At 37.2% G+C, this 12,817-nt stretch overlaps 1 protein-coding gene across 2 annotated transcripts in view; it reads left to right on the top strand.

The window, feature by feature from the left end:
* NELL1 (neural EGFL like 1) overlaps window positions 1–12,817 on the top strand; it is a 1,211,404-nt gene that overhangs the window by 450,617 nt on the left and 747,970 nt on the right. For both annotated transcript variants that reach the window (XM_082270280.1, XM_082270281.1), the window contains exon 7: window positions 9,283–9,365. In XM_082270280.1, the coding sequence (XP_082126406.1) occupies window positions 9,283–9,365 (83 nt within the window). The remainder of the gene's footprint in view (window positions 1–9,282; window positions 9,366–12,817) is intronic.

Here is a 12,817-nt window from a genome sequence, read left to right as displayed (position 1 = left end):
GCATCAAGAAAATATGTAAAATTAATATAAAAATGGTGCAATGATATAATATCAAATATGATGGGTAAACATATAATGCTTCTTTCAAATAAATAGTAGTGTTCAAGGTAAACCATATGCTAGTGATACATAAAAGCAGCAAATAAATACAGTAAAAAGATTGAAAAAAAAGTTGAAAAAAAACTCTAATGGTTGGATATACGTGAAAAAAAAAAAAAAAACTATAGTATGCTCTGCGGGAATCAGGTTGTAAAGCAGGTGGTAGTAGTGCTGGGCTGAGGTACCCATGACCCAACAGAGGAATCAAGGGTCGGGGAATACCTTCAAGTAGTGTGCTATGAGTAACACATAGATGGTTCTTGGGTGTAATAATATAGGGATGACTTAACAACAGTGGTGTCACGCTTACCCCTAACAAAGGTGGTCAGACACTATAGCTTTCTTCTGTGTTCTTCACCTATAGCAGCTCCCCTTCCCATAAGGCAAGCAGGCCTACCAGTACTCAGTTGCCTCCAGGACTTATACACAATGCTATAGTGCCTGGCCACCATGCCAGGGCATGTGCAAACTGAGCAAAGCAAACAGATACTTGTGGTTGGCAGACAGGCAGAGTGGTTCAGTGACAGTCCAGGTACGAGGCAGGCAGAGTTCAGAGAATATCTGATCAGATCAGACATCATATATCTGATCTAAAGTAGTCAATAAGGGAATCCAAACAGCAGAGCAGCCAGGTTGAACACGACAAACAGCCAGGTTGAACATGTGTGATAAACGCAATATCACAATCATGACACTGCAGACTTGGCTTGCTTAGATCAGGTTTGGTCTCCACCCAGACACTGGCCACATTAATCACCTTGCAGGTGGACAGACAGACAAGGAGAATGCCACAACCAAAGTCTGGATGCTGGAATAAGAAGCAGGAGCGCTAGACGCTCCTGACAAGTGGTTTATCCTTAGTCAGCAAAAAAGAAAGGAAGGATTAGGAGATGGAAACTGTTTTTTGATCCCAAAAAATGATCTGTTTTTTTTTGGGTTTTTTTTAGTAGTAGGATAGTAGACAACACCTTCAGCCCATTGGTAATGTTCACATGTTATAAGAGACTGATGGAGACTGCTCACGTGCATCAAAAGCCTATTAGAGAAGCTCACATTTAACATATGTTTCAAAAACAGCTTCTATATAACAAAAGACTACCAGAGACTGCCCACATGCCACAAGAGACGTTCAGAGTCCAACCCCATGTAGCAACAGACTGACTGCTAGAGACTGAATGTCACAAAGATTGCTCACATGTTAAGTGCCGGTTCACACCACCGCGGCACCACTTCGGGGGCGACCTGTGAAGTCGCGTGCACCGCGACTTTGGCGCGACTTGCACGGACTTCATATAATGAATGTCTATGCAAGTCGCTCCAATGTCGCCCCGAAGTAGTACAGGAACTATTTTCTAAGTCGGAGTGACTTGAGTCGCTCCTATTAGAACGGTTCCCGTAGCACCGCATGGACCGCGACTTGTCAGGCTGACCAGTCGCCTGACAAGTCGCGGTAGTGTGAATGGGCACTAAAATGTTGAAATACAGAAAGGAATGGAAAACAAAATAATAACAGAGTCCAAATTGTTTTTAATAACATGATCATATAAAACATCATGCAAACAGCATGCACTTTGGGGTTCAATGCACACTCCCCTTGCATCAGGGCTATAAAATTAAAATAAAAAAAAATACAACGTTGTATTCATGCATACATAAATATAACACCAATTATTATTAATGTGCATAACTTAAATAGTTTTATATTGAAAGATCTACTTACAAAAACCGTATTAGAATGAAATTATCACATATCACACCTTGCAGGTGTGCTTAATAAAAACTCTACAGCAGGACGAACGGTATTATATTATTATATATTCAGCACACTTGAAAGGTTGTTTTTAAGCATAGCAGATTATTTAATTTCTGTTATGGACACTACAGTTTTTATTCATTTTTTTAATTTTACATTTTTACATAGGTTATAATTTTGTGAATATTTTATGTAATATTTTCATTCTAATTTTTTTTTTTTTGCATGATTAAACTTTATATACATACAGTATAGGTATACTTTTATTACTATTTTATTTAATATTTATTTTTTTATTTCAATAAAAATATTCTGTATCAGAAACCAAATCAATTTTTAAAATTATGCGTATCTAAGAATAATTGGATTTATATTCATATATTGTGATAATTGCATTCTAATTTTTTTTGCATGATTATCTCTCTGTCTATATATATATATATATATACACACTATATATATATATATATATATATATATATATATATATATATATATATATATATATATATATATACTTTTATTATTCTTTTATTAGCTATATATTTTTTCTTATTTCAATAAAAATATTCTGAATCAGAAATCAAACCAGTTTTTAAAAGTATGCACATCTAATAATAATTGTTTTTTATCCATATATTGTGATAATTTCATTCTAATATGATTTTTGCATGGTATGACCTATTTATAGGTATATTTTTATTATTCTTTTTTATTATATTTTTTAAATGATTTAATAAGTTGTGCACATCTAATAATAGCTAAGTTTATATTCATATATTGGAATAAATACATTCAAGCTTCTTACCTTTTTATATTTATACTGTAGCCCTGATGAAGGGGAGGGGGCTCCTGAAACATGTTGGCTGGTTTATGTGATGATACTGAAAATGATCAAAAGCAACCTGGACTATTTCATTATTTTGGTTTGTGCTCCATTTGGTATTTTGATACTTTGTGTAACCTCCTGTTACCCACCCATGGGGAGTCTTGCTTTACGCTAGCCACCCTATCAGAGTCATTGAGCCTGTTGAAGTTTTCCTTTTGTTTAATTGTATAAATACATTTTGAAGCCCCAACAGCTCTTGAACATGTGCCAATATTGCCAAAGATTGGTCGCATGTTGGAACCAACTTACAAGGACCTCCTGCATGTAACAGAAGACTGTCAGAGACTCCTTGCATGTTCATGCACACCACTGGCTCCCATAAATAGGAGATGTACAGTAAACCATGCCTGTCAACCTGAATAAGAACCAAAATTAATTTCCCTATTCCACAGTTTGGGGGAGATTTACTAAAACTGGTGCACACAGAATCTGGTAACCAATCAGCTTCCAGGTTTTATTGCCAAAGCTCAGTTCTGAAGCAGATTTACATTGAACACGCAATTAACACACCTTCATTTTTAGGTTAATATCACTTAAATTAAATTAAATCTAATTATTAAAATTAAATTAAAAAAAATAAAAATAATAATAATATTGGAAAACAGTTTTGAGCCCTGATAACTATACATTTAAGAACAAGATGCCAATGATGTGGTATTTTTTTTCCCCCTCTAATTTGCAACATTTTATCTAAAGTTAAATAACTTTTTGTATAGTATTGTTATAGCCTGTTCTAAAGTAGCTGTAGTAGCTGTAATAACGTTACAGTAAATAGGTGTATGCAATATTGTAAATAACACATCTTCATTTTAAGCTTATAAAGACTTAAAATGAATTAAAAGATTAAAATGACATTAAATAAAAAAAAAAAATCTGAATTGTATAGGAAAACAATTTTGAGACTTGGAACTCATACTTTTAAGAACAAGACACCAACATTGGCTTTCTGTGTTGTTTTTTTGTTGTTTTTTTTTTTTTTCAAAAGCATTTTATTAGACTTTACAGAGAAAAAAGAAGTCTTGTGTTGTTTTTTTACCTCTAATTCTCTACATTTTATATCAACGTACCTAAATATTTTGTATGAAAATATAGTTATTGTCATTTCTTAAGCAGATTTACACTGAACGTGTAAATAACACACCTTCATTTTTAGGTTAATAGAATAGTCAAAGAATAGTAATTCAGTAAAAGATATATTTATTACAAAAATAGTTTAAAAAACATTCATAAAACCATCGAAATGGGTGCCTAATTGGATGATGCAGGCCATACAGTCGAAGCTGCAACAATAGATCTTCGCTATATATTGCTAGAGGTCCACATTTGTCAAATTTGCTCCATTTTATATCAACGTACATAAACTTTTTGTATGAAAATATAGTTATTGTCAGTTCTGAAGCAGATTTACATTGAACGTGTAATTAACACGCCTTCATTTGTAGGTTAATATCACTTCAATTAAATCAAATTAATAAAATCAAAAATTAAATACAAAAAAAATTAATAATATAGGAAAACAGTTTTGAGCCCTGATAATTATACATTTAACAAGATGCCAATGATGTGTTGTTTCCCCCCTCTAATTTGCAACATTTTATCTAAACATACATAATTTTTTGTATGATAATATTGTTATAGCCTGTTCTGAAGTAGCTGTAGTAGCTGTAATAACGTTACATCGAATAGGTATATGCAATATTGTAAATAACACATCTTCATTTTAAGCCTATAAATACCAATGGGGGCTTTCTGTGTTTTTTTTTTTCCCTCTAATTTGCTACATTTTATCTAAACATACATAAACTTTTTGTATAATAATATTGTTATAGCCTGTTCTGAAGTAGCCTTACATTGAACGGGTATATGCAATATTGTAAAAAACACATCTTAATTTTAACCTTATTAAGACGTAAAATTAAATTAAAAGATTAAAATTTCATTAAATTTAAAAAATCTGAATTTTAAAGGAAAACAATTTTGAGACCTGAAACTTATACTTTTAAGAACAAGACACCAACAGTGGCTTTCTGTGTTGGGTTTTTTTTTTTTTTACCTCTAATCCTCTACATTTTTATATAAACGTACATAAACTTTTTGTATGATAATATTGTTATAGTCAGATCTGAAGTAGATTTACATTGAACAGGTATATGCAATCTTGTAAATAACATATCTTAATTAATTTTCAACGTAATTGGACTTGGAATTGATTTAAAAGATTAAAATTACATTAAACGGTTACATGTAATACTGTATTTGAATTTTTAAAATGACAATAAATTAAAATAAGACAATTGAATAGTATAGGTAAACAGTTTTGAGCCCTGATTCTTATACCTTTAGGAAAAAAACACCAGTTTTACACGTTATGCAAATGTACTGTACATAAACTACAATATTGTTATAGTTAGTTCTGAAGCAGATTTACACTGAACAGGTATTTTTTTTTTTTATTATTTATTATATATTGCAGGTACTTCAATATGTAAATAACACACCTTTATTTGTAGGTTATTAACACTTTACATAGTAGGTGAGGTTGAATAAAGACAATAGTCCATCCAGTTCAACCTGTGTAGGTGTGTGTGGCTGTAATCATCTCACATAGCCCTGAATGTTCTGATCCTTGAGATGTAAGTCTAAGAGTCTTTTGAAAGTCACCATACTTCCCGCAGAAACCACCTCTTGTGGTAGACAATTCCGCAATCTTATAGCCCTAACAGTAAAGAACCCTCCTCGTTGCCTGAGGTTAAAACGCTTCTCCTCTAATCGCATTGTATGTCCTTGAGTCCTCATGCAATTCCTTCGAATGAACAGCTTTTTTTCTAAGCTGAGATCCCCATTAAGATATTTATAAATTGCTATCATGTCCCCTCTCAGACGTCTCTTCTCCAAGGAAAATAAATCGAGCGATTGCAGCCGCTCTTCATAGTTAAGGTCCTCCAACCCCCTAATCAGTTTAGTTGCCCTTCTCTGGACTTTCTCCAGCTCCAACACATCCCTCCTGAGGACTGGCGACCAGAACTGGACAGAAAACTCCAGATGCGGTCGGACCAGAGTTTTATAAAGTGGAAGGATTATAGTCTTATCTCTGGAATACATCCCTTTCTTTATGCATGCTAATATTCTGCTGGCTTTGGAAGCTGCCGCTTGACATTGCATGCTATTGCCTAGTCTATCATCAACCAAGACTCTCAGATCCTTCTCCATTTTTGATTCCCCCGAGGGTTCCCCTCCTAACGTGTATTGTGTTTTTATGTTTTTAGTCCCCAAGTGCAAAACCTTACACTTCTCCACGTTAAACCTCATTTGCCATGTCTTTGCCCACTCTGTTATTTTGTCCAGGTCATTCTGTAGGATATCTGCTTCATGCTGTGCAGTTATTGCCCTGGCCAATTTTGTGTCATCTGCAAAAACTGATATCGAACTACTGATCCCGTCCTCAATGCTGTTTATGAATAAATTGAACAAGGTTGGTCCCAGGACTGAGCCCTGTGGCACCCCGCTTACTACCTCAGACCAGTCTGAGTATGCGCTGTTTATTACCACCCTTTGGACACGGCCTTTTAGCCAATTCCGTATCCAAGAGCAAACCCTGCTGTCGATACCTGCAGACCTTATTTTATAAATTAAGCGCTTAAAGTAGAACTATTGGCAACACTTTTTTTAATTTTTAATTTTGGATAGAGTAAGGGAAGGTTATAACCCCGCTCAGATTTTTTTTTTGTGTCGCCATCTGTGTCCCATTATAGAGATTTCCTATAAATTCCTGTCCCATTGCCAAACAGGAAGTGAGAGGAAATCCCTCTAAATCAAGGGAATTCCTTGGGGACCCCAAAGTTTTCAGAACTAGTCTCCCCATTGGAAGATTTTCCCTTTATTACTTTTCTGGGGACAACCCAAAATTTGGGTAGTTTCTTTTACTTTTACTTTCAATGATAATGGTACACAGGATAAGTAGAGAGGGTGACTCTCCTTAACCACTTCCCGACCGCTCACTGAGCTGGTACTGCGGCAAAGTGGCTCGTTATCGTCCAGCGACATAGGTCTACGTCGCTGGACTCCTCCCCTTGTGGGCGGCGCACCCGCGCCGCCGGAGGCTCTCTCCTGCTGTATTCAGACACAGCGGGAGTCGGGCCAGGGGAGGAGAGGCGGTGATAACCGCTGCTCTACCCCGATCGTCGGGGATCGAGTGAGGAAATCCGCCCGATTGTGTAAACAAAGCGGGCGGATCTCCTATTTGACAGGCAGGGACAGATTACAGGATTCAGCATAGCTGAACCTGCGATCTCTGTCTGTGTCACTTAATCCCCTCCCCCCACACACGTCAGTAAGCACCAGGCATACATTAACCCCTTGATCACCAATAAAGTTAACCCCTTCCCTGCCAGTGTCCTTATTACAGTAACAGTGCATATTTATAGCACTGATTACTGTAGTAATGTCACTGGTACCCCCAAAAGTGTCGAAAATGTCAGTCAAGGGTCCGATCTGTCCGCCGCAATGTCGCAGTCCCGCAAAAAAAAACCGCAGATCACCGCCATTACTAGTTAAAAAAAAAACAATAAAAATGACATAAACTTCCCGTAGTTAGTAGCTGTGATAACTTTTGTACAAACCAATCAAAATACGCTTATTGCGATTTTTTTTTTACCAAACGTAGCAGAAAACAAATTGGCCTAAAATGTTAAAAAAATTAGATTTTTATTTTTTTTTTTGGGCGGGAATTTCATATAAAAAAAAAAGGGAAAAATATTGTTATTTTTTCAAAATTGTCGCTCTTTTTTTTGTTTATAGCGCAAAAAGTAAAAATTGCACAGGTCATCAAATACCAGCAAAAGAAAGCTCTATTTATGGGAAAAAAAGGGCATAAATTTAATTTGGGTACAGCGTCGCACGACCGCGCAATTGTTCATTAAATTAACGCAGTGCTGAATCGCAAAATATGGCCTGGTCAGGAATGGGGTAAAATCTTCCGGTCTTAAAGCGGTTAAAAATACGCTCATTGAGAATTGTTTTTGTCAAAGACATGTAGCTAAATACATTTTGGTCTAAATATATGACAAAAATTGAATATATTGGATATTTTTTTAACTGTCAAATTAGAAAATGTCAATTTTTTCCGCAACATTTTCGCTATTTTTTTATTAATATCGCAAAAAATGAAAAGCGCAGAGGTGATCAAATACCACCAAAAGAAAGCTCTGTTTGTGGGGAAAAAAAACCCTTAAATTTTGTTTGGGTACGGCGTTGCATGACCGTGCAATTGTCAGTTAAAGTCGCACAGTGCCAAGTTGCAAAAAGTGGCCTGGACGTAAAGCAGGAAAATCCTCCGGTGGTAAAGTGGTTAAAGAGGTTGTGAACCCACCTTATTAACTTGTACCCATAGGTAAGCCTATGATAAGGCTTACCTGTAGGTACTGTAAATATCTCCTAAACTTGCACCGTTTAGAAGATATTTACATTGCATGCAGCCGATGACGTCATCGGCGCATGCGCTCTGAAGGAACGGCCACCCGTGATGTTATTGCGCCTCTGGCCAATCAGAAGGCTGGAGTACGCGAACCAGGAAGCAGGATGGCTGGCCATGTCTGCCGTGTTACCGGTGAGCGGGCGGCACTGTGGGGCTTGGTTCTAAGGTAAGTATTTCATTATGCCTTTGTCTTTCAGGTTTTTATTTTTTTTATTTTGTTTTCCTGAGGTTTACAACCTCTTTAACGAGGGCACAGACAGCAATAAAAACTGACAGGGCTTCTAATCTCTCTCTACTCTATCCAAAACTAAAAAAAAAAAAGTTTTGCCTTTAGTTATACTTTAAAATAAATTAAATTACAATATTAAAATTAATTAAATAAAAAAAAAAAAAAAAAAACTAAGTTGTATAGGAAAACCATTTTGAACCTTAATAATAAGGTTAAAGAGGTTAATCCATTTCAAACCTTAATAATAAAGTTAAATAAATAAATAAATAATACGCTTAAATAAATGAATTAATGAATAAATAAAGAAAAAAAAAAGAAAAAAAAAACTGAATAGCATATGAAATAGAGCCCTGGTACTTGCATCTTTAAGAACAACACCAATGACAGCTTTCTATGTTGTTTGCTTTCCTCTAACTTGCAACATTTTATATATATACTTACAGAAGCTTTTTGAATCATGTTTAGTTTAATTTCAGAAACAGATTTACACTGAGCGGTTTATATGCAATATTGTAAATAAGACACCTTCGTTTTGAGGTTAAATGCGCTTAATTTATGGATATTTAGCAGTTGAAGTGCCGTGAAAATGATTATGAAGTGGTGTAAACATCTGCAGGCGGTATTACAATGTATCTTCTGTAGTCCCTAGCAGGCTGTTGATTGGCTGTTGGAAGTGTTTGTTTATGTTGAGCCTATAATGGAATTCTACAATTGGAAACAATTCTGTAGTGTTATGGATTGTATGATTACAATGTTTATTCCCTAATATCCGCACTGCGAGATGATTGGTCGTTCCGCCCAGGTACTTACGCTCTTTCCTTTTGTCTTCTCTTATCGAGCCTGCCCGACCTGCAGCGACTTCCTCAGCCTCGTCCAAGGGATTATGGATCTTCAGGAGCTGCTGGCAAAACTCACAGCTAAAGTAAGTCTTAATGATTTGCATCAGTGGAGGGATATCAGAGGAAGAGCTGGGCTCGATATATGGAGGGGGCCGCTGACAGGTTTCTGATGAAAAGTTTTTGTCTGAAAAGCTCGTTTCGGGAAAGTGTCCTCCAACCAAAAAATCAGCCTGAGAGAAAACACCAACTGATTTATGGAGATGTCAATGTCCCCCTCCTTAATTTTTTCTTGTGTTATTTGTGGTAACACAGTTCCTGTCCTAGAGTGACAACACACACCATACTGTATCTGTGGAGGATCAGTGTTGTCACCCTTGGCCAGGAGGTGTGTTAGGTGTGACATGACCTTGGCCTACACAAAGTCACTGAATTGGAGGTCAAGGATGGCTTTTTTAGAGGTATTTGTGCAGACCGAAATGATACATATAGGATTCAATGTGAGAAGCCTTCTGGGACAATGGCAGCTAAGGGCTTACCTTGAAACTCCACTTATAATTTAAAGCATTAGTAACTGAAAGGTTCACTTTAAATTAGAGAGTATCCACCTCATGACTCATCATCAGTGCTATTTATGCACTATAAGCAACATGAACATATAGGGGTGTATTTATGAAAAAATGCATAACTATTCTGTGAAACTGCTGTCATACATTATATGTTCTGTACAAATAGAGCAACAGTAAAATGTTCTTAGACTATTTAATCTACAGATCGAATGTCATTCATTCGTGGTTTTGAAAAATACCTTATTATAGCCACTAGATGGAGCGGAGGATTATAGCACTATGGCCACTAGATGGAGTCGAGTATCATAGCACTATGCAAAAAAGGAAAGAACCAGAGTAACGGGACTTTGAATGAGGCATGAAATAAAGAAAAGGAATATTTATTCTATAAGACATACAGTAACTAATATAGTTCATATATTTTGATAGACAATTAATGTTAAACAGTATACAATTCATATTGGGAATATAGATACAATAAAATAGGATCTCACATAGGGTCTTTAAAAATGTATTTCAATATGGAAACACTGTATATATCAATTCATAAATGATTAGAATAAAAGAATAAATAAATATATAAAATAATAGAATAAATTATTGCATCTGAGTTTTTGTGCAATCTCAACGTGTTTCTTGGACCTCCGTCCATTCATCAGGAGCATTGGATGCTTATAAAGTATCTAAAAAAGGAAAGGGATTTAGACATTATTACACCAGAACATATGTAATGAAAATATCATTTTGGGAATCTGTACAAAACCTTATACCTTAATCATCTCAAGGTCAATGGGGCACAAGAGAACAAGGTTCTTTCCTTTTTTGCATACAATATAGGGATGGAGGCTACTTAACTATATTCTATGTGGCAGATCGAAACCCTGTTTTTCCTTTATCATAGCACTATGGCCACTAGATGGAGCAGAGGATCATAGCATTATGTCCACTAGATGGAGTTGAGGATCATAGCACTATGGACACTAGTGGCGCTTTTCCACTGCATGGAACTGTACCGGTTCGGCACTCTTTTGTGCTTTTCCACTGCTGGTACCGCATGGTATAGGGTCGGAACGGTTCGGTACGGTACGGTATAGGTTTGCTTTTCCACTGCATGGAACCGAACGGTACGGTACGGTACGGCTCTGAAAAAACAGAACCTACTCGATTGTGGTTCCAACAGGTACCAAACTGGTACCATATCCCACAATCCTTTGCATGCAGTCACTACTAGCCACTGATTGGTCAGAGAATCCCACCCACCCAGTTGTTATCCCACCCACTTAACTTTAGTACTACTTTAGTGGAAAAGCAAACCTATACCGTACCGTACCGAACCGTTCCGACACTATACCATGCGGTACCAGCAGTGGAAAAGCAAACCGGGCCAAGCAAGGCCGAGTAGAGCCGAGCTGGTACGAGCCGGTACTTGCAGTGGAAAAGTGCCATAGATGGAGTCGAGGATCATAGCACTATGACCACTAGATGGAGCAGAGGATCATAGCACTATGGCCTCTAGATGGAGTCTAGGATCATAGCACTATGGCCACTAGATGGAGCAGAGGATCATAGCACTATGGCCACTAGATGGAGTTGAGGATCATAGCACTATGGCCACTAGATGGAGCAGAGGATCATAGCACTATGGACACTAGATGGAGCAGAGGATCATAGCACTATGGCCACTAGATGGAGCAGAGGATTATAGCACTATGGACACTAGATGGAGCAGAGGATCACAGCACTATGGCCACTAGATGGAGCAGAGGATTATAGCACTATGGCCACTAGATGGAGCAGAGGATCATAGCACTATGGCCACTAGATGGAGCAGAGGATCATAGCACTATGGCCACTAGATGGAGCAGAGGATCATAGCATTAGGGCCACTAGATGGAGCAGAGTATTATAGCACTATAGCCACTAGATGGAGCAGAGGATCATAGCACTATGGCCACTATATGTAGTAGAGGATCATAGCACTATGGCCACTAGATGGAGCAGAGGATCATAGTATTATGGCCTCTAGATGGAGCAGAGGATCATAGCACTATGGCCACTAGATGGAGTCGAGGATCATAGCACTATGGCCACTAGATGGAGCAGAGGATCATAGCACTATGGACACTAGATGGAGCAGAGGATCATAACATTTTTGCCACTAGATGAAGCCAAGGAAATAAATATTTATTTTTTCTGTTTATCAGCTCAATCCAGTGGCCATAATGCCCCATTTCCCAAGCCTTTTTTGGGGTTTTTTTTTATCTTTCTGTGCAAATGGGGCAAATTTAAATGTTCTCAGACTGTGTCTCCTACAGGTTGAATGTCATTTCTTCATACAAAATAGTGTGGCTCAACAAAAGACCTCATTATGGCCACTAAATGGAGCTAAGGATCATATAATTATGGCCACTGGGGTTGAGTCTCATAACAATATGGCTACTAGATGGGGCTGAGGATCATAGAATTATGGTCATAAGATGGAACTGAGGATCAAAGAATTATGGCCACTAGATGGAGCTGAGATTCATAGTAAATAGAGTGGTTAGGGAAAATACTTCATTATGGCCACTAGATGGAGCTGAGGATCACAGAATTATGGCCACTAGATGAAGCTGAGATTCATAGAAAATAGAGTGGTTGGGGAAAAGACCTCGTTAACGCCACTAGATGGAGCTGAGGATCACAGAATTATTGCCACTAGATGGAGTTGAGAGTCATAACATTATGACCACTAGCTGGAGCTGATGATCCTGGCGTTATGGCCACTAGATGAAGTTTAGGGTCATACCATTAAGACCACTAGCTGGAGCTGATGATCCTAGCATTCCGGCCACTAGATGAACCTAAGAATCATAGAGACTAGATTTTTTTGGTGATTATCAGCTCCATCCATTAGCCATATTGCGTTGTTTTCCATAGCCACTCATTGTTGTATCTTTCTTCTGTGCAAATTGGGCAAAATAAATGCT

This window comes from Pelophylax lessonae, assembly GCF_965119305.1.
Source record: "Pelophylax lessonae genome assembly, chromosome: 10".
Taxonomy (NCBI): Eukaryota; Metazoa; Chordata; class Amphibia; order Anura; family Ranidae; genus Pelophylax; species Pelophylax lessonae.
Note: the sequence above shows the minus strand (reverse complement) of the source record. Positions and strands in the feature narration are given on the sequence as shown.